The sequence below is a fragment of the Anas platyrhynchos genome, chromosome 14 (assembly GCF_047663525.1).
Source record: "Anas platyrhynchos isolate ZD024472 breed Pekin duck chromosome 14, IASCAAS_PekinDuck_T2T, whole genome shotgun sequence".
Lineage (NCBI taxonomy): Eukaryota > Metazoa > Chordata > Aves > Anseriformes > Anatidae > Anas > Anas platyrhynchos.
In genome coordinates this window covers 12,491,087-12,512,003 of record NC_092600.1, presented here as the reverse complement: position 1 = coordinate 12,512,003, position 20,917 = coordinate 12,491,087, and the positions used below count along the sequence as shown (strand labels likewise).

The 20,917-nt window shown below is 38.9% G+C and overlaps 1 protein-coding gene across 12 annotated transcripts in view; it reads right to left on the bottom strand.

The window, feature by feature from the left end:
• Positions 1–20,917, bottom strand: part of LOC101797191 (protocadherin alpha-C2) — a 167,746-nt gene that overhangs the window by 22,963 nt on the left and 123,866 nt on the right. For all 12 annotated transcript variants that reach the window (XM_072023607.1, XM_072023610.1, XM_038186302.2 and 9 more), the window contains 2 exons: positions 15,826–15,884; positions 13,661–13,749 (listed from right to left, as the gene is read on the bottom strand). In XM_072023607.1, the coding sequence (XP_071879708.1) occupies positions 13,661–13,749; positions 15,826–15,884 (148 nt within the window). The remainder of the gene's footprint in view (positions 1–13,660; positions 13,750–15,825; positions 15,885–20,917) is intronic.

Genomic DNA, 20,917 nt, shown 5'->3' with positions numbered 1-20,917 from the left:
GGCAGAAACACCTGCATTTCACTTTTACCTGCATCCTATCCTCTCATGATTTTTCATCTACATGAAGGAACTGTGAAGAGTTCTTAAGCTAGTGTTCATTTCATATTAACCAGGGGAAATGAACAAATGGAAGGAAAATCTGAGTATTAGAGTGAAGTTATTAAAGATCTCCAGTCAGAACTGACCTCACATCACAGATATGAAGGCCCCAGATACAGTTTCTGCAACGTCTGTTACAAAAACTTGACATCAGGGAATGGCACAGAGAGAAATACCAAGCAAGAAAAAGGAGGTTAATTGTGAACCTTGATGAAAATTAAGCTTTTAAAATAGTATTTGTTATATAATTTGGAAAATTCACAAAAATGCATCCAGAAATATGCAGTCATAGCATTGGTATGCTATTGGATAGATATTTTACACTGAGAACAGTTACAAAGTTGACAGAAATGTTCCGAGCTTCACATCACGCGGTCTCACAAACGGCTTCAGACAAGATCAGAAACTGATCTGCATGGATTTGCCCTGCCTGACCCACTAGCCTCCCTGCTAGGGCTGCCAATTAGGTTCATCTGTGATGTTGTTCCCTTTGATGGGGCAAATCGCCAGCAAAGAACTGGATTAGGCTCATCAAATTATTTTGTCTGTCAGCCCAGAGGTGAGTAGTCCTCTTTCCTATTAACAGTTCTCCTAGACAGATCAAGCTGCAGTCTGAAAAGTCTGTACACTGAGACGGATATATGGATTTACAGGTTGGACAAACAGAAATGTATTTTGTTCTGTCTCCAGACTTAACTGCTGAAAATAAGAGTAAGACAGGGATCGGAAGTGGACCACATCATTCTTCATGGAATTCTCTAACCTTGCTTGCCCCACAGAAAATACACTAAATTAAAGCAGAAAAGAAAGCAAAAGGTGATTTTGTTCATGGTGCTTTTTTCTTACAACTGCAGCAAAGTCTTGGAATAACTGAGGCAGATAATCTGAGACTAATGTTATTCATTTATTATAATTCCTCCATTTCCAGCTATACATGGGAGACTGCTACCTATCTGGCATAAATTTGTAGCAAGAACAGGTAATTTTTGCCATGAGGAGATGAGATTACACACAATAACTGGAGAGAATAAATCCCTTGGAAACCTACTGAGTATGGTGGTGCTAGCACACTCCTCCCCTATTTCCACTGATGGCCGATGCATGACACAGCTGCAGGATATTTTTTTTTTGTTTGGCTTATCCTCCATATGAGACTGAATACATTTGATTTTAGGCATTTGGAAAGGACAGTGCCTACAGTTACAGTCCATCCACTTACACTGTATGAGATGACAAGGGGAAACAAATGGTGTGGTGAACACTGAAGGCAAAGTATTTAGTTACTGTAGTTATTAATTATGACTACTTAAACACCACCAGAGCCACACATCCTTATTCACCAACAAAATGAGGGTCTCTTGCTGCTGAGAGCATGGGAAAGTAATACAGCATGGAATAGTGAAAAACTGAGGGCAGGAGGGCGAAGAAAGAAATTTCCAACTGCAGATGCTGAGATGTGTTTAATGTGTTATGTTCCTCAGTGATGAAAAATCCAGTCTGATTTTGTGTATTAAATGCAGTCCTGTAAGATCTGCAGGCTGTGTTTGAAGGAAAGCTGGGAGAGGAGGTTTTCATTGTGCATTTTTCATTATTATGATAATATTTTAATTCAGGTTTTTCCATTTTTCTACTACTGCCTTTGTTAAAGCTCCTTTAATTTTATTGTCAGAGCTTTCTGCTCTTTTGTTAAAACCAGCTATCATATTCAAGTTATTATGTGTAACAAAGATATCAGAAAATCAAATCATTAGAATTAGAGAAGGTTCAGGCATTCCTTGATTGTTTTTGAGCACATTCCATGGTTTCTTGATTTCCAAGTGCTTCCCAATGTGTTAAAAATCTGAATATGAAAAACCTGCCGAAATTACTGGAAGACCAGAGCTTGCCACTTGGAAATAACTAGGTATTTCTTTTTCCAGATTTGAATAACCTAGCTGAGCAGGCAACAGGCCAAGAAGGTGTGATTACAGGATAAGCAGCTATAACCTGAGGCCAGCTCTGTCACTGCAGGGAGGAATGCAAGAAGGAAGGAGGGGACCTCTCCTGCTCTTGTCTAAGTGAGCCTAAGGAGATTAAGTGCACAATTAGGTATTTAATCAGTGCCACTCCCAACCAGAGCAGCAGCCTGTCTTGTGTGCGATTCAGTATTATATTCCTGAAATGAAACTTCTGCATGGAGATTGAATTCTCTTTGCAGCCTCTCAAATCCCATCCTGCTGTATGCAACAGGCTCACACAAGTACCCCAAGAGAGCCTGTGAATCCATCAGCACAGAATTTGTTTGCTGGCTGCTACATCTTACTTGCTTTTTCAACAGATCCTTTTCTTAGTCAAAAAAACAAGTCATGGGAGCAGGCACAAGACTACTGCTCCACTAACAACAACAAATGAAGCACTTCCTCTGTTCCTAGTAGAAATCTGGATCAAAATATAAGCAATTTAATTTCATTATATTCAGACCAGTGCCAGTGAACCCTGCTCTAGCTCCAGCCTCTTTGATGGTGGCTGTGTGATGAACAGCTGTTGTTCACAGTTTGGCTTTGGTCATCTCTCAGCAGCTGACTGTCCTGGCACTGCATGTTGAGCTGGGGCACAAGGTCCCACAGCCTCAACAACCCTCCAAGGCTCCCTTGCCTTCTCTGAACCTGTCCCATCTACCTGTGCATGCAGAAGCAGAAACTACTTTTCAAGGCATAAGCACATTGAAAAGCACAGTGATTTCCGCAAGACCACAAAGTGTTTGTTTGTTTTCTTCCTAAACAAGCCATTTATTTTGCTAGCTGTGTGTATATGCTAAGGGGGAATGCTTTGAGGGATGGATGACAGTAATTATACAAGGCAAGAGCAAAGAAGCTGTATTCAGATTCATTTCCTCCACAGCCAGAACCTTGATTTTATAAGAATTAAATCCCCATAATGAAGGGGATGCCTCTGCCTGCTTCTGTTGCTGTTCTACACTTCTCATTATACTCTCTGAGTGCACACAAGTAATGACTGAATAATTTCAAACTTTAGCTCGCAAAGTATATTCAGCATCTTCAGGCCAATGTTCTGTAAACAGTCAGAATACGTGCTGGAAAAATATGCAGTATTGCAATACTGCTTGATCTGCTTTGTGCAGCCCAGCTCTACCCTGGCAGTTAAGCAAGGATATGGCAAAGAGATCAGGGAGATGGAAAAGAGAGAAATGAAGTGGTCAAGGAGAAAGTGAAGCAGTCCCTGCCTGCCTGTTAAAAAGTAGAGCTCATGAGCTGCTGAAGGTCTGACATTGCACACAAATGGCCTGCAAGCACAGCAAAGAAAGGCTGAACCAAAAATCACAGGGTGTTCAGGAAGTCCTGACCTAATGGGTGCTCTGTGGCTCAGGAGGCTGGAGGGGAGCAGGGAAGGACAGCCTTGCAGCAGGCTTACAGCTCTGTTCTTTGCTCACCCCTGTTGCAGTGAGAGTGTTTGGGGCAGGGTGGATGCTGATTCTTACCTTTGCCATAGAGCACTCTGACAAAAATAACTTTAATTTTTCTGCTCCTTGGCTCTTTTCCTTTTTAAAACAGGATACTGATCATTTCCTCTCTCTTGTTTTCCCAGACCTTGTCCTGCTTCCTTAGGTTCCTTAAGGCAAGACTTGTCTTTTGCTATTTCTGTGGGCTTTGTGTAGTGCCATCTGACCTGAGAGGCACTGCCACACTGCAATATTAATAACAGGCGCCAAAGTAATGTCTGGTTTTATCTCTTTGGATGTGCAGATTACAAAAATAAACACATGAAAAATACATTCATGACCCCTGTGCACAGCAAAGTGCTGCACACAGGCAGACATCCATTAGTGGAAGATGTAGTGTCACAGAGTGGTCTGTATTCCCTCGCCTTCTTTTTTTCTTCCACTGCTTGCAATAGAAATACGTTACAGACCAAAATTTCTTTGAACTGCTTAGAGCCTTGCTTGTTTTACCCACTTATTTTCAATCAGTTATTGAATTGTATACATATGCAAGACATAACAGGGTAGACATTCCTCTGAGATCATTAATATCACAGGCTGATTTAACAATTATTTTAGTATTTTTTCCTTAAAAAAGAGAAAGTTTAAAAAGAAAGAAATGGAGACCACAGCAAATAAACACATCAGCAAAGGAAAAAAATAAAATAATTTCTAAAAAAATGCAATAGGAAGGCACAACAGCGACAAAATAAAGCAGCTGTAAGCTCACATGGAAGCAATTTGATTACAATCAATTCCCCCAAGTACTGACCAGATAAACACTTGTTCAGCTTATAAATTCTGACAAGATCACAAACCAAGGTAGTACAGCTGTAAGAGAGTAATTTTTCTTTTTATTTATTGAAACCTCTGGGAAAATAATAGTGATGGAAATCAAAATCCATGTCTTCTCCATAGCTACAGAATTTATCAGTAGGCATGCAAGAAGCTTTGGTATTATTGTTTATATTATTACTAGGATCAGAAAGAAGCACATGCCTGGAGCAATGGACAGTCAGACAAATGAAAAAGTTGCTTAGATCTGAAAATCGGACATGATTTTAATTAGATAAGAATTTCCTTCCAGATGTCTAGGAATCAATCTGGTAAATTTTCAAGAATTGTCCCTCTTTTTGCTTAGTAACAGCATCATTTGGGGTATTACAAACTTCTAGATGGTATGTTAATCAAGTTGAGAAAGCTGATGAACTAGCTAGAATTTTTGTCCTTTAATTTAAAGGAGTTAACAAGCTACTGGCCATTACAGACATAAGAAAACTAACTGTAATCAAACATTTCAAGAGAGAATCCTTTGTTCTTAAAATGAAGAACAGAGCTAGTAGCAGCTGTTGAATTAAAAATGTTTGTCAGCACAACTGGAACATCCATTTTGAAGAAGCAAAAAATACTATAGGAAAGGATAAATTAGGTAGACCAAGGAGTTACTCTCAATAAACTTTCTTCTAGAACCTAAACATAAAAATTGTAGCAAACTAGACCTTACTTGGCAATGCCAGAGCAGAGCCAAACCCTCTAATGTTAACGATGTAAATCTGTACCGAATGTCAATTCTGAAATTTGTTGTTACTCAACTAGTGTGCAGCAAACCCACTGTTTGCTTGCAGTGTGTGATAGTTCCTAGATGTTTTGGACTCACTGTACAAATATCAGTTCTTGTGCTGATATTTCTGCCCATGAAACCCATGATAGAAACCTCACAGTTGACCTGGAATCTGACTCTGCATCTCCATCCTGCAAGCCCAGGTCTCACTGCTGAATTCTACTGTCATTTGCCTTCTTCCCAGCTCTGCATCACTTAACACCAGCCTTGTGCCCCCTGCTTCCTGGTACTTAGCATCCCAAGTCTAAATGCAGCTCCCAGCCTGCAAGCCACAGCAGGCTTGAAACTATCACTTCCTAGAGCAGCTGGTAACTGCTTCTGCAAAATCTCTTACTTCATCACTCCTTAAAATGACAAAGTCATAAGCTGCAGCAGCTTTTCTCCACTGTCTTCAAACACCTGCTTCATATTACTCTATCACAGAAAACCAGTAGACTCCTGTTTTCTATTACTCTATTTTATTTTAGCTTTTAGAAATTTTATAGGTCTCCTGTGTTGTAGTTTCTCAGCTGGAGCTAGCATCGTTACATGGACCTTTAAGAATACTGGTCTGGAACAAGACCAGTGGAGACACTCCACATCCCATGTGGAGATCAGAAGCTGGACATGGTCCTCTTCAATTTGGGAAATGCAACAACTGGTTCCAGTCTGGAACTATGGACCTGATCTAAATGGAAGAGCTGCATGTGCACAGGGACTTGACTAAATGACAAGATGCACAAATTCATTCTGTGTTGCCTGGTGCTAATGATAGAGATTAATTCCTGTGCCCTAAATCTTTGCAACAGGTGAAATCAAGAATTCTCCAGTTTATGTAGGCATAAACTCTTCCAAGCACATTATTTTTCATGGACAAATATAAGTCTTTGACAAATATATCAAATCTTGCCAAGACAAACAGACCAAATGACCATGAGCTTTTTTCAAATTCTGATTAGTCCTTTTTTTCTTACACCAAGTCTTCACTGACTAAGGTATTGCACACTATAAAATCTCTCATCCATCTCACCTAAGTTACCTTATGCTGAAAAGTAGTAGACCCCATGATAAAGATCACATATGCAATTTCAGGTCAGTCATGTTTTTTTGGAGCTAAGAGAAGAAATATAAAATCATGAAAATTAAAATTAACATTAGCCATGTCATGACTGTAGTTTCTGTTAAATACATCTTTCCCTCTTTGCCCACTCAGCTGAACAGAATTGTTCCTATTCTGAACAGTCTTCACCTCTTTAAGAATAATAATCTGAATGTCCAGCTGCATCTATCACACAGAAATTTACAGTTTTCTGACTTGTTCTTTTAAAAAATCTCCCTGATTTCAAAATGCTTTTCTTCAGACCAAGCAGGTTTTGAAATTCTGTGCTTCCATCAGGCTGTCAGAAATTAGAAGCATTTACCACAATAAATTCTTAGTTCACTGCAAAATGTTGTAAAGGCCATGTGTGGCCAAGTCAGATACTTGCATTTCAGAAAACCTGGAATAACAATACAGAAGGGAGACATAGTGGAGAGATGAGCATGAAGTGACCAGAGTCATTAGGTGGAAGTGTTGAAGAGAAATAAGGAAGAGAGAAAAACACACTTGGCAAACTAGATGTGAAAGGTGTGAAAATGGAGAAAATAGTGAAAAGCAGAAGAGTAAGAAGTACACTGGGAGTGTCCCATGAGTAAAGTGCACTGGATATAGGGGAAAAACTGATGACTGTACATCACTTTGAAGGGCTCAAAGAATGGGTGGAATTAATTTGCGAATTCAATGACCAAGGTCATTGACATGAGATAAAAGAAAGGGGTTTAGCCTTATATGGTCCTAGCAGATTATTTCTATTTCTGTACAGCTTGCTGCTTCACATCTACATGAGAAAGCTGGCACAATTTCCTTCCCTGAACTCTACTGAGCTGGTAGGGATACCACAGTTTTAGAATAATGATTTTAGTATGGCTTATGGGGATGATTTTTCCATGATTACAATAGGTTTGAATCAAATCTCTATAATACTTTACCATGTAGGGTTAAGAACTGGTTAAACTTCCTATGACCTTCATTTCTGGGATTTATCAAACCACCAATTTAAAGGCAAATTTTCAAGAGAAACATGAATGACTTGGTTATTCTGTATTTTCTTTACTGACTTCTTTAGATATTACACATTATCACACAGTTTTTCTTAAAAAACAAAGGAATGGTTCTAAGAGCTGGTATTTTGATACGTAGGTATTTCTGGGTTTGAAATTTGCAATTATGAAATTAGATGGAAAATGGGTTATTAATGAAAATAATATATAGTATACAGGTGTGCACAGCTGCATCTTCTAGCTACTTCCATTTTAAATAGCTGCAACATTCTGCAAAAAAAAAAAAAAATCCAGATCCCAGTTATGTATTCTGGGTTGCTAATTAGTTATTATCGTTTATAGCTTTAATCAACAAGCTGCTAAAGCTAAGCCATACCAATATTCGGAGCTGTTATTTGTAAATTAACCTTTATCAGTCTCTGAAAAGCAATACTTTTAGGCCCCACACATTCTTTGCACTGTCTGCTTAACTGGTTGAGGAATCTCAATTAGCCTCTTTTTCATGGTATGGAAGGTAAGGAAGGTCATTTGATGAAAGTGAACAGAAACTCATTGACATTTAGGAAGAAATTGTTCTCCATTTGTGACCACGATGCAAAGCTATATTGTATGAAATACATTACAGCTGAGGTCTCATATCAGTCAGAGCTGTTATTAGGATCTTTAAACTGAATTTTTAGAAAAATACTTCAGAAGCCAAGAGCCTTGCAACAGTTTTGTGGCCCCCTGTGAGCTTTTACTGGAGAGTTATGCCTGCTGAATTTCAAGAACAGTGTCATAACAGTGAGGGGGTCAAACAGAAAAAAAAAAAAATAATAATTCCTTTCTGCAGTGATGCTAAGGTGCAGAGAGATCAAATGATTACGCCATGAAAAGAAGAATCTAACTCAGTTCAGAAAGTGTGGCTTTCCGGCCCCTTCACTAGAATTTATTACCCAGTCTCAGCATGTCAATCTTTTTTCCAGTGACCTATTCTCAGTACTCACTTAAGGGTCTACTCTGCCCCATTCCCAATGCTATCTGCCCCCTGTTTTTCCAATTTTTTCCCTCCCCCAGATCCTCTGTGCTTACCTTCCTATTCTTGATTTTTTTCCTGTTACCCCCCCCCCACCCCGATCCCATGCCCTTAGATTTCCCTTCTCAGGTCTCTCCTGCTTACACTTCATGCCCCAGCTCTCATTGATTGAATCACAGAATCACATCCAGCCTAGCCTTGAATGCCTCCTTTCCTGCGCTTCTCACGTAGTTCCACTGCAAGTAAGTGTCTACTCCTGAAAGAATGTTCTTTTTCAACTAGAATTAATCTGCTTGAAACACAGAACTGTGTATGCCACAACGTGCACTAGGCAGCTGTAACATTTCCCTCTCCCATCAAGTTATTCACTCTATCACCACTGTTCTTGGTAATTTTTCTTAGAATCCACCTAAGCATCCCCTTTCCCTTTAACAACTTCCCCATAGTCATTCCTCCATAACACTGTTCTCTAACCCAAACCAGCACTACAAAACGTCCTAGTAAGTCTGACTTTACTTTTCCTATCATTTTGCTTATTTGCCTTATTTCTAATTGCTTCTCATTTAATTATCAGTATTCATCACTTATTCTACAGCCCATGCTTAATCTGCAGACTTCTTCTGCATTCCATCTGGTTGGAACATGGACCGTCCTCTGCGAGAAACTGCAATCTATTCTAGAACAGCTGCAGCTTCCAATATAAAACCTAAAAGCACACAGAGTCCCTTAGGACAGTCTGAGTATTCACGGGCATTGAAGATCCCTAACCAGCATGGAAAAAGTAGAAAAGATTGAATCGGGCAAGATGTAAGGAACATCCAGAAAAACAACGGAGAGAGGAAAACTATGAGAGAGACGATCTTCAGATGAAAAATATTGAAAGAATCAGGCTTAGGGTGTTGGAACACAAGGAGTTACACATCTTTATATAAAGACTTTATATATACACATGCACACATATGTATCTATTATACAGTCCTCTCCATACCCAGACTTGAACTCTGATTTTCTTGGTTATAATACTCCACGGCCTTGTAAAGTAGCTGTGAAACCCACAGCTAACCTTTCTCACTCTCCTTTTTATTTCTGTCAAGCAACAGCAGCCAGTACCACTATTGCTGTTTACTTGGCCAGTTCAAGGAATAAACATGTGCACCAAGCATGGAAGACTGCCATGCTGAGGTCAGTAGATTCCCATGCAATGTAAGTTCTTTTTTTTTTCTTCATAAGAGTACTTTAAAAAGCAAGTCTACAACCCATTGCCCAGCTTATTACCTTGGAAAAGGAACAAAAATGACAGAAATTAGAAGAATGTGTCCACTGCAAAATCAGAAGCATAAAATTGACAAATCTTAAGATTGCATTTGCTTATGCAACTTAATTTACTCCCTTGCACATACTCTTAAGGACAGACACCAAAATCACAGCTTCCTTGAAAGGTCAGTGGGCTGTTTGTCATGGACTTCAGAGATTCCAGTAAGACTCACAGTCTTCAGCACCATGCTTACAAATTTCAGTTGCTTTTCTTTTTTATTTTTATTTTTTCCCATGAGGTCCATTTGTCTTTTGTTTACAACATTCTCTGATTGGAAGTCTTCCTCCCTCCTCTCCCCAATATATGCAGTGTGTGGTCCAGTGTCTTATTTACTGCATATATACAAAGCCCACATTGAACAGAGGATTTAAAATTCCTCCTGGTTATTTTTCATTGCAAAACCTTATCATTCTCCTGGGTCTTACATGTGCTATTAATGCATCTTCAGACTTTTTTTGTGAAGCAACTTGTATTACCAATTCTGTTTTATAGATTAGAGTATGGAGCACAGAGAAATACAAACAGATTTGTCTATGCCCAGTAAGTCTGAGCTCTGAATTATGCATTAGCCTGACTTCTTCAGACATCTGCAGTGTTATATTCAGAGCTAGGCAGCTAAAAAATAAAGTTCACTCAGATTAGTGACCACCTGTAACAAGTCTGGTATAATTGCCAGATCTGTCAAAGGACATAGAGCAGGAGACAGAAATCTGTCTGTGTTTCACAGGCTCACTGTGTTGCTTGTGGGGGCCAAATGAGATGCCACAGGGAGCTAAACCCAATGCTATCTTTCACCTAGGGAGATTTTGAGCCTTCTTGTCCCACCTCATTGGGAAGGATCCTGACCACAAACCTACAAACCATTGGATAAGAAAATGTAGACAATTAAAAAATACTAAATCAAGATTTGCTATCCTCTGCATGAGCGTAATATACCGTAAAGTCAATAAATGTGCTGTTCATGCAAATCAGGGCCTGGTTTTGTTTAAATAACATATTTGCTGAAAGATCATGTGATATTTCAGTGCAGCGATGTCTTGGGAATTAAGGATTTACTGATTTTACACTTGACTTGTTCACCCTTCTTAAAGCATTTCAATGACATCATCTTTGAATGCTCTCATTGATTAACTCTCTGAAAGCGTGTCTGTGAGGCATCTTATCCATGACTATTGAGGATTGTTAAATAATTAATGGTTTAGTGACAACCTGATTGAGATTAATCAATTGACTAAAACAACTGCATGGAGCATGTATGCACAGAACAGGCTTGGAAGTGGTTTATAGTAATTAGAAGCCAAGATCTGCAGCTGCCACTATATGCTGATGGTAAGAGAGATAATAAATAGCCTATCTAGCAGCTTATCTGGACACAGGTGTACACCACTTATTCAAATGATGTTTCAGGAGCAAATTTATTTGTTGGCTTAATCAAGTGTAATTGATCAGAATGAGTTACATCTTTGCATCTGTTGTTTATGTTAACCTGATAAAAAATATCACAAGTCTCGAGCCTCAGCAGTAAAAAAAAAAAAAAAAAAAAAGAGTATTGAAAGAAGTATTTGTGGGAAACTGCAGATGTAGCTAACAACTAAAACAGTGTAGTAAATTGCTGAAAATATGATGCATGATTGTGTACTCAAACTATGAATTAATTTAGTAATTTTTATTAATCCTAAGTGAGCTTTCCCTATGAATCATCTGTTTGCTACGAAGGACCAGAGATACTTGTAGCTTTTGCTTACAGAGTAGAGAAGGATACTACTTTAAACTTGCTAAAAAAGGGCTCATTATAGTCATGTCAGGGTCAGTAATCTCTTGGGAACAGACAAAGATGAAAAGAGAGTCTTTGCTGTGCAGGAAAAGATACTCTTTCACAAGGAACCTAATTCACAAAAACTGGATTAAAAGGGAACTGTAATTTGTGTGGATACTCTATCATGCCTTTTTAATTAGTCATGCTTTTCTGTATAGCAAAAATATTTCCAGGGGCTGATGGTATTTCTTACAACTTGTTTGGACACATTACTTAGAAATAAAAAAACACAGAGAAATAATGATTTATGATGCCAGTCCAAGGACCACTGTAAATAGCCTTTGCACTTGGACTGCCACCTCTCCTGTTGCCCAGCCCCAAAGTGCCTCCTGCCAGCTTCTTCCCTCACTCGCCTTACAGTTTCTTCCATTCTTCACAGCCACTGACACTTATGGACACATGTGTGACGTCTACAGTCATTGTACAAGTGCCTTATTATGTCGTCATGAAGGGAAAGAACACCAGGAGCCAAGGGTTAGTGCTACTCCTCACACTAAGAGATATTCAGGTTCCCAAAGTGAGTCTAAAACAATAAGACCACAAAAGAAAACCAGGGGGCAGTTAGTGGACAGGTCGCTGTGACCAAAATGCCAACAAACCTCCTCAGAAGGTAGGACCATCCTACTTTTGTATTTACATTCAGAAAATCTGCATTAAAAATCTTGATTAACAGCAAGCAAACATCTGGGTGAATTTTTGCATCCATATTGACCTTGGAATAAGGTAATGCAATAAGCACTCAGTGAAGGATGACTAGTGCAGCTGATGGCCTGGGGAAACCCTCTGTAAAGGTTGGAGTGTACTTGTGGTGACATTTTTGAATGTAAACTAAACAGTTACATACCCTGCATAACATGAACGAGCTGTGTTTTCCTGCAAAACCTGTAACAGATGGAAAACCACAGGATAACCAGATAACTATAGCCTAGGGACCCATTATATCTGATTTCCAAATCTATTTTTGCAGATAGGCCTTCTGCAATACCAATACAGATTCTGCTAGACATCATTAGTGCATGGATATGTTGTAGATGTGAATACAAATTCTGAAGTTGCTCTTCAGTCCTTTATCCAGGTAAATATGACATTTAAACCAAAGGGAAAGTTTTGCAGTGAAAATAAATATGTTACAATACAAAAAGTGAGAATATTTTATTGCCTGCATTGCAAAGATATAGGTAATATTTTTTCTAACTCAATCTAGACTCTTATTGACTGCTGTAAACTCATCAGGCAGTTGCTGAATAAATAAAGTTACATCCTAACATGTACTTTTGGTCATTTATTTTGACAAGAAAATTATAATTTTATGTACTAGTCAATGAAAACAGCTAGGAAATGAATGGGAAATTCAACTTGTAACTGCTCAGCAATGGTGATTCATGACCAAGGAGTGAACTAGCATGGAGGGCAAGAAGGCCTGATTGCAGAAAGGGTTAAACTGTCTGGGAGCAGGAATGCCAGGGACAGAATGACTTTGTGTAAGGGAATGAAGTTTCCCTAGGTGATAAGAAGGTGATAGTTGCTGTATAATCTTGTAGCAATGGGCTGAAGTGTCCCATGCCTACACTTACATTATGAATGCTGAGGCAAGTGTATATAAGGAATCAGCTCATGATGCATCTCTGCAGACTCCTTGTAGAACCACTTGTGGTGGTAGGACTCTGTTCAATGCATTGTTCGTTACATTTTATTTTTATATTTAAGCACCAATGTGAGTTCAATTTGCCTCAGTGGGTAAAGAAAATTTACAGAAGAATTTGAAAAACAAACAAACTAACAAACAAACAAAATCATTCAATTTAACTGCAGAAAATAAGAAGAGGCATTCAAACAGACTTGGGTTTGTAAAAATAATGTGGCAAAATTGATAAGATCCTAACCCAGTTTTGCTATTCTTTTGAAATGGAGGACACATCAATCAGCTCTAGACCCAATCATGGGTATTTTGAATCTGAATTCAAACATCAGAAGTGAAACCTGTGGTCACACAAACCAATAACCCGCACAGGTAGGGTGAGAGCTGGGATCAAAGACTCTCATCACCAGAGGTCATATAAAGCAGTAAAGAAAAAGACTTTTTTTTTTTTGACTTAATTACTCCACTGTATTTAGAATCCAAAAAGTAATTTACATGAACTTCACTCTGAGAAACAAAACAATAGAAAAAACAAGACTAAGAAGTCTATTTCATTTAACGTTAATTCCCCACACATATTTTGGACTTTTACACTTACCGGGAGTAGCACTGGAGACTGTTGGCCACTGCTGGTCAGGCCCTCCTGGCCCTCCACGTAAGATTCCTGCCTCCTCCATATGCACAGCACTGAATAAGTATATAGCATGGTTAGATTATACAGTACACCTCTGGCTTTATAACATTCCCCTTTCCTGCTACTCTTCAAAGGTCCTAACTTTTTGTCACTGTGCAAGTGCTGCTGTAGTACTGCATCACACTAACAAATTCTACTGGAGCACTGGAGAACTAGCTATTCTGACTTGCTACAAATAATCAAAAAACACAGTTGTGGCATAATTTAAAAAAAAAACAAACATACCTCCAGGACACTTTGCTTTCAATGGTTGGAAGTTGCTAACAAGGAAGTTGCACCTTCTTTGCTGTTATAATGTATTAACATTAAAGCAAACAATAAAAAGTTTCTTGAATTAGTTCTGAGCTTCTCTAAGTACACTACTCTTGTGAACAATTCAGAAGGAATTGTGAACAATTGTGAACAATTCAGAAGGAAACTGCATCACATTAAATTTTATCATGTTATATGGTGAGCACTTGGCTTTGAAAGCATCAGTGCTCCATATTAGCCAGCACCTTATATGGAAGGAAATGAAAAATCTCCTACATTTAATGCAAAACTAGGCCCTTATCTGTGTATGATTTTTAGAAAAACTCAATTCTGTGACTGTGAACCTGTCTCTGCTCATCTGCCTCTCAGCTCTGTTCTACACTTCCAACTGACCTTGATGGGCAATTTCAACTAAATGGGACAAATGCCAAAGGTCATATGGTTACCAAATTTCTACATGTTTTATAAAAAATGAGCATTTAATGAAAATCATCAGTTGGGTAGGTTACACAGGCTTGGATACTGAGAAGGATGGGGCTGCTGATATGAGAGAACAGAGCAACACACACAGTTTCTTAGAAAGGCTTAATTAGCTCCCCTGCATGTGGGACAAATTGCTTTATATGAGCTCTGACTCTTCATTTATCATTCAAGTAACTTCAGGCAAACTCTTGAACTTGGTATAAAAAGGAATGTGCATCCACAGGGTCAGATTGGGAATATGCAAGAGCACACCTGGATCCATGGACCAGTAAATGAGATTCCTAGGTAGGTGAGAAAAATCCGGTTTCAGGATCCTTCTTCCCAGACTGTTCATTCCTTTTTCAGAAAGTAGTTGGAGACCCAAAAAAACCACCACCAGATAAACAGCAAGAACACAGCCACCTGACTGCCCTCATCAACGTAAAGCACAGTCTCAGGGATGGCCAGTCAGAACCTGAGTTTTGGACTTCTCCCTTAAGACTACAATACTATGGATAATAGATAGAAGGCGATGGCCACAGCCGTACTGCATCCATCAACGGCTTTAGAAAAAGTATAAATTCCTGCACTTGCAGTATCACTAGGAATTATTACAGCCCTATATTTGCATCTCAGTCTGTAAGGTAGCATGTCAGATTACACCTTAATATAAGACCAGTTTGCTAATCAGTTCATGAAATAGAAGCAAATATATTTTAACTAGGCTCTACAAAAAGAAGGCTTTGTTATAATTCTTTCCAGATGTAATGAGTAGCAAATTATAGCAGAGACTGCTCACCAGGGAAATTTCAGTCAAAAGAAATTTGGACCCAGCCTCACTTTGCCTTATCTGAAAATCTGTTTCTTATCTTTAAAATGTCCTTTAAACTATGGTAATAACCTTGTGGGTACCATGTGGGTAATAAATGGGCTGTAGGAGCTGAATACTTCTATGGTAATAAGAGACAGCAAGATGGAAAATGCATCAATGCTGCAGACAGTCTATTGAAGCATATCAACATTAATGATAACAGGGAGCTTTAAAGTAAACAAGAAGTGTAGAATCACAATTAAATAATTCAATAATTGGAGCAATTATGGCTTGACAGTCAACATAAAAAAGGAAGGAGGCAAACACAACAAAAGCACAGCTCTGTAGTAGTACAGTAATAGCAGAATATGTAGTCAGATCATATTTGTAACACTTGGAGATTGAAAGTGACAGCAGCAGAACCTTCTTTCCATCTCAGCATACAGATATCATCAGCCTAGCACATCAGAGAATCCAGACAGCTTTGTCCTTTTCACAGAGGCCAAAGACAGAATTCCCATTTTCCCAGAAGCACACTACATACCTTTGCATTCCTGCCCTTAGGGATGCAGAGTAGCGCCAGTCAGGATTGGGGTGTTTTGGCTGTAGAAACAGAAACCCAAAAAAACATTGTTAGTGTGTGTTGAGTATGCTGAAAAACATGTATATCTGGCTAATTTTGTGTTTGTTGTCAAAGAATCTGAATGGAACTACTCGCTTTTTGTGAATATTCATAACTGGCAAATTCTTCAAACAATTTTTTCAAACAAATTCTTCAAACAAATTCTTCTACAAATCTAAACTTTCAAATGGACACACAGAGATCATCTCTGTAACAAAACAACGTTTGGATGCCAAGGCCTTTGGCTAGAGATGGTCTTTGTGGAAACACATTTAATGCTGGAAACTGGTGGAAAGTTATTTTGCATATTCATAAACATTCTGAGCATAGGAAAAAAAAAAGGATGATAAAACCATAATACACATTCTACTTGATGAGCCAAGGAAACTCAGCTGCTGCACTGGATAGTATCTGTCTGAGGACATACAAAATGCAGCCCCCTGTGAAGGAGATGTGGGCTCCTGTTTGCCATGAAGCTTCTGCTGGCATTTAGCATACTGCAGAGGACTGCACTAGATTGTATCAAATTTGCAGACTGCAGCAAGTCTTTTATTAAAGGCAGACATTTTCTTTTATATCAAGAACAACTACATTCTCCATATTCATCAGAGGGCATAGGGGAAGGAAGGGGAAAATAAACAGCAATACCCTTTGACCAACAAACCTCAGCATATGCTAACATGCTGTAGAATGGCTTGCTAAATAAAGAGATAGCTAAGAAATCCTCTGCTAATCAAAATGTGTTCCAGAAAAATCTCTTTTTTGTTGTCAGGGGACCATCACAAGAATTCTCAATTATGGCCTACAATTGCAAACTGATGTCCTTTGAAATTACGCACTTCTATACAGCACTAAGCACATAACAAGGCTATTTCTCAGGCTTCTCAAGACATTATTCTGTATGTGATATTACAGACAGTGCTTAACTTCAGGCACTTGAATCCAAGGAGAAAACTTTTGTCCAGAAATATAATGGACTAGACTCATTCCTGGTGTGTCTCATACAGTGCCAAACACACAAATAATAAATGATAGTAATGGTTTAATTCTGTTCGAGCTATTGGAGGCAGATCAGAAATGAATTTGGCCCCATTACTTGAAACAGAAAAGGAAAGTGTTGAATGCTCTGAATTATTTACAGCCAGCTCTGTATTTCCTCTTGAGGTTTGGGGCATGCTTTTCCCTGGATCAATAGGTTTTATTCAAATAAAAATGGAGCAATTACAACTTCCACCATCGCTCCATCACCACACTTCCCGAGTCCAGCTTCACCCAAGAGTGAGATGCTCTTCAATGATGTGCATCCTTAGTATTCTTTATGGTCTGAATTACACAAAAGGGAGGAGACTACTATTTGCAACCACACATTAAACATCTGCACTAGCAATTTCCTTCCCATTTAGCCCCCAGTTCTCTGGCACACTCAGGTTTTGCTGAGTTGAGCAGAAAGCAGCTTGACAAGGAACCCATTATGTATGGTTCCAGTATTTTCTTATTCATTCCATTTTGGCCCCAGTCCCAGGGATGGCAAGGCAATTAAAAAGTCAACCATATAGGACTAAACAGTGAAAGAAGACAGAAAACAATACACACTAATCAGACCCTTTCCTGAGTTTGTCTTTCTTAATGTATGAAGGATGCTGACACCAGAAGATTTGTCTTTTCCTCTGCAGGGGATTTTCTTACAGAAGGGGAACTGTTAGACTGGGGAGGGAGGATGGAAGTCCCCATCCTCTTGTTTGCAATAGGAAAGGTGCAGGTTATAAATTTGCACAAGCTTATAGGCAGCATGAAGAGGAAAAGTCTTACCACAGTCTTAGGCAAAACACAGATGAACTGACATGAGAAAGAGCTGGAAAAGTCTGACATGAATTGGGTAAGAGTAGAAAAGAGAAAAACATCCACTCTCACTGTACATAGATTTTTGTTTTCTAGCCAAGAGCTGGAAAGCTCTCAGCTGAAAACAAACAAACAAAAAACAACAACAACAACAAAAGGAAAAATCTATGTTCTGTTGCAGTAGAAACTTTCAGGTATTAGATCATAAATAGGTGATGATGGTAGGAGAATCTCAAAAGTTAGAAATTCTCATTCCACATGGTATCAACCAAGACTCATCATGTCAGTATAACAGACGTATCAGAAACTATGAGACTGTGGTATTTTCTAGGGTTACTATCCAGAAGCTGTGGCAATCAGTTCTCTATTTGCTATTGCTCTTAAGGCAAGGCTGTAGTGCTGGTCCCAGAAGGTCAGAATGAATTTTCTCAGGCACATGTATTCTGGAGATAGGAAGATCTAGTGGGGTTATGCTTTAACCCCAATAGGCAGCTAAACCTCACACAGTCCCTCGCTCACTCCCCCATGCCTGCAGCACAATGGGGGAAGAGATTGGAAGGGCAAAAGTTAGAAAGCTCATGGACTGAGCCAAAGAGAGATTAATAAACTGGAGAGAGGGGGGGATAATATTTTTTTTTAATTAAAAAAAAAAAAAGGAAACAGAAGGAAAAATAAAAACATAACCATGAAAATCACTATTTTCATCACAATTCCAAACCATAGCACCATACTAGGATGAAAAGTAACTCTATCCCAACCAAAATCCTGCACAACACATTTGACTTTCAGACACTCTGGGGGGCTGCTTTTTAATTGAAAAGTTCAATGTCTGAGGACTTCCCTACTCTGTAAATTTTTCACAGTAAGAACAGGAGAAGCAGGCAGTTGGACAGCAGTCTGCCTTCATCTAGGCACAATTTTACCATGTGTGTACTGCATGGCTGGACCTTAGCAAGAGATGCATGTTTGTCTTGCACTTCTGTTATCATAGACAAATGTCCTGCATTTTGCAAAACTGGTGAAATTCCAATTTTGTCAACGTAACTGGCTTTTCTTTTTGTTCTGTTACAGAAAGTAATTCCTTAAGATCATCTGGTTTTAAACATAAAAGCAAAATATGACCAATAATTTAAGTGGCAGCATAGTAGTTGAGAAGCATACCAGTTCATTAATTTCCCAGTTCAGATGCATTAGTAATGTTCTTACAGAGCCAGCAGGCGTTCCCAGTCTGCATGCTTGGATTGGCCTTTATCTCTGGTTCTAAACAGTTCATTTTTACCAGACCACAAACTGAAACCTGGCATACTGAACTGTACTGTTAGCAGTCACTTTGTTGTGTCACAATATGGCCAACCTCAAAGTAGAGTAGTGTCTTCAGTACAGTCCCATGAAACAGGAGACTACATTACTAAAAGCTGAATGCTGTCAGTTGGCTCCTCTGCAAAGCCCTGTCAGAGACTTTGCCATGTCACAGGTCAGCAACAGTGGGACAGGGCACAGCCGGTCAGGAAGCATGAGTACAGAGAGGAAGTGTAAAGAGAAACACAGAATCTGAAGTGGACCAGATACTTCCCACTTGTAAATCCCCATGCAGTCAGTATGTCACATACTGCTGATGAAGATAATACTGTTCACTTTATGTCTGCAGCTCCCACCTTGTCACAAGACACTCACTGTCACACACAAGTCCATTTTACTAACTTTAATGTATTCTTAGCCTGCCTTCTCCCTTAGAGGTTTTTGGAGGCCATGTGCCACATCTAGTGGTCTTGTTCTTGCCATGCTACAGTTGAGATGAGAGAAACCACTCAATCCAACACCGTTCCCAGTTCCTCCTATCACTTGCTTTTTTCCAATTTAGTAACAGCACATAACATCATAGTTGTAAGATCTGTTAGTTGTAAAATCTGTTGAGGTGCCTATAGCTGTGCTTGCCACCACACTAGGTGATCACCTCATGCCAATAGTTTGCTTCTTCTGGTTCTTCCAGGCACCAGGGTTACATTCCACCAACCATATAACCACAAGCATTAATGTGATCAATCAACCCTATCTGAAAGTTAGATAAGCAAACTGAAAAACAGCAAAAAAAGTTCATGCAAAATTTCACACAGCTGTTCTTAAATTGCACAGTATGGGTTAATTTAAGCATTTCATGGGCACATAGAGAAGCTTAACTGAGAATAAATTGTTACAAAAATTTTGCCTGGTCATTTTTTTTAGCTAATGATTTAGCACACTAAGAATTTGTCCTGGGACAGAGGGAACTTCTGAAAGATTTTAATCTTGTCCTAATCCCATACTTAGGAAAACCTATGCAAAGCCTCCCATTGATTTCTGTGGGCATTAGAACAGGGCCTGCCTGAGGTAGAGAAGTGTGAACCAAACATTTACAAACAGTTACCAGCTGATGAGACTGCTAAAAGCATCCCACTCCATTCCTCTTTCCATGCAAACACACAACTGAATGACATAAGATATATTTATCAAATATATGCTCTTTGAAGGAAAAATAACAAAAGGCTTTTTACAATCTCTGACCACTCATAGCTCTGCTTATTTTCCATTGAGATGATGCTGACAGATGTAAGAAAACACAGATTTCTATTACTGATTCCCTTCAGAATATGCTTAAGATTAATTCAATGTAGAATACAAACTACTTATGGTCTGAACTTGCATTCATCATACAAAAAAAAAAAAAAAATCAGAATGGAAACTGTAAAAGTGCAAAATTCACGAAGATAGCCCAAAGATTTGCTTCCTGGCATTTTTGATTTGCATTTCTAACTCTCAGAAAACTAAGGTGAAAGGAACAGGCAAGTACTTCTCCAAAGTATATGTAATGAGTTTCAAGACAAGGAAAACTCCTCTGTTAAATACTGGATGTAAATTTCTGCTGGCACAACAGTAAGCATCCCACTAGGGGTTTGATTTCCCTCAAGCACAGAGCATTGTCACTGCTTAGCAAAATAGGTCCAGACACTGCCCCTAAACAAAAGAACAAACATTTATAGCTACCCTTTACAATGTCAGTAGGGCTGGAGAATTTCTTAAAGGCTTAAGTTCTTGACCTGAGATTGTAAAATACTCCGCCATTAATACCTTTAAAGCCTCTGTGAGAAATCTCTTGGAAAGATTGCTCCAGACAATGCCATGGGTTTACTAGATTTAG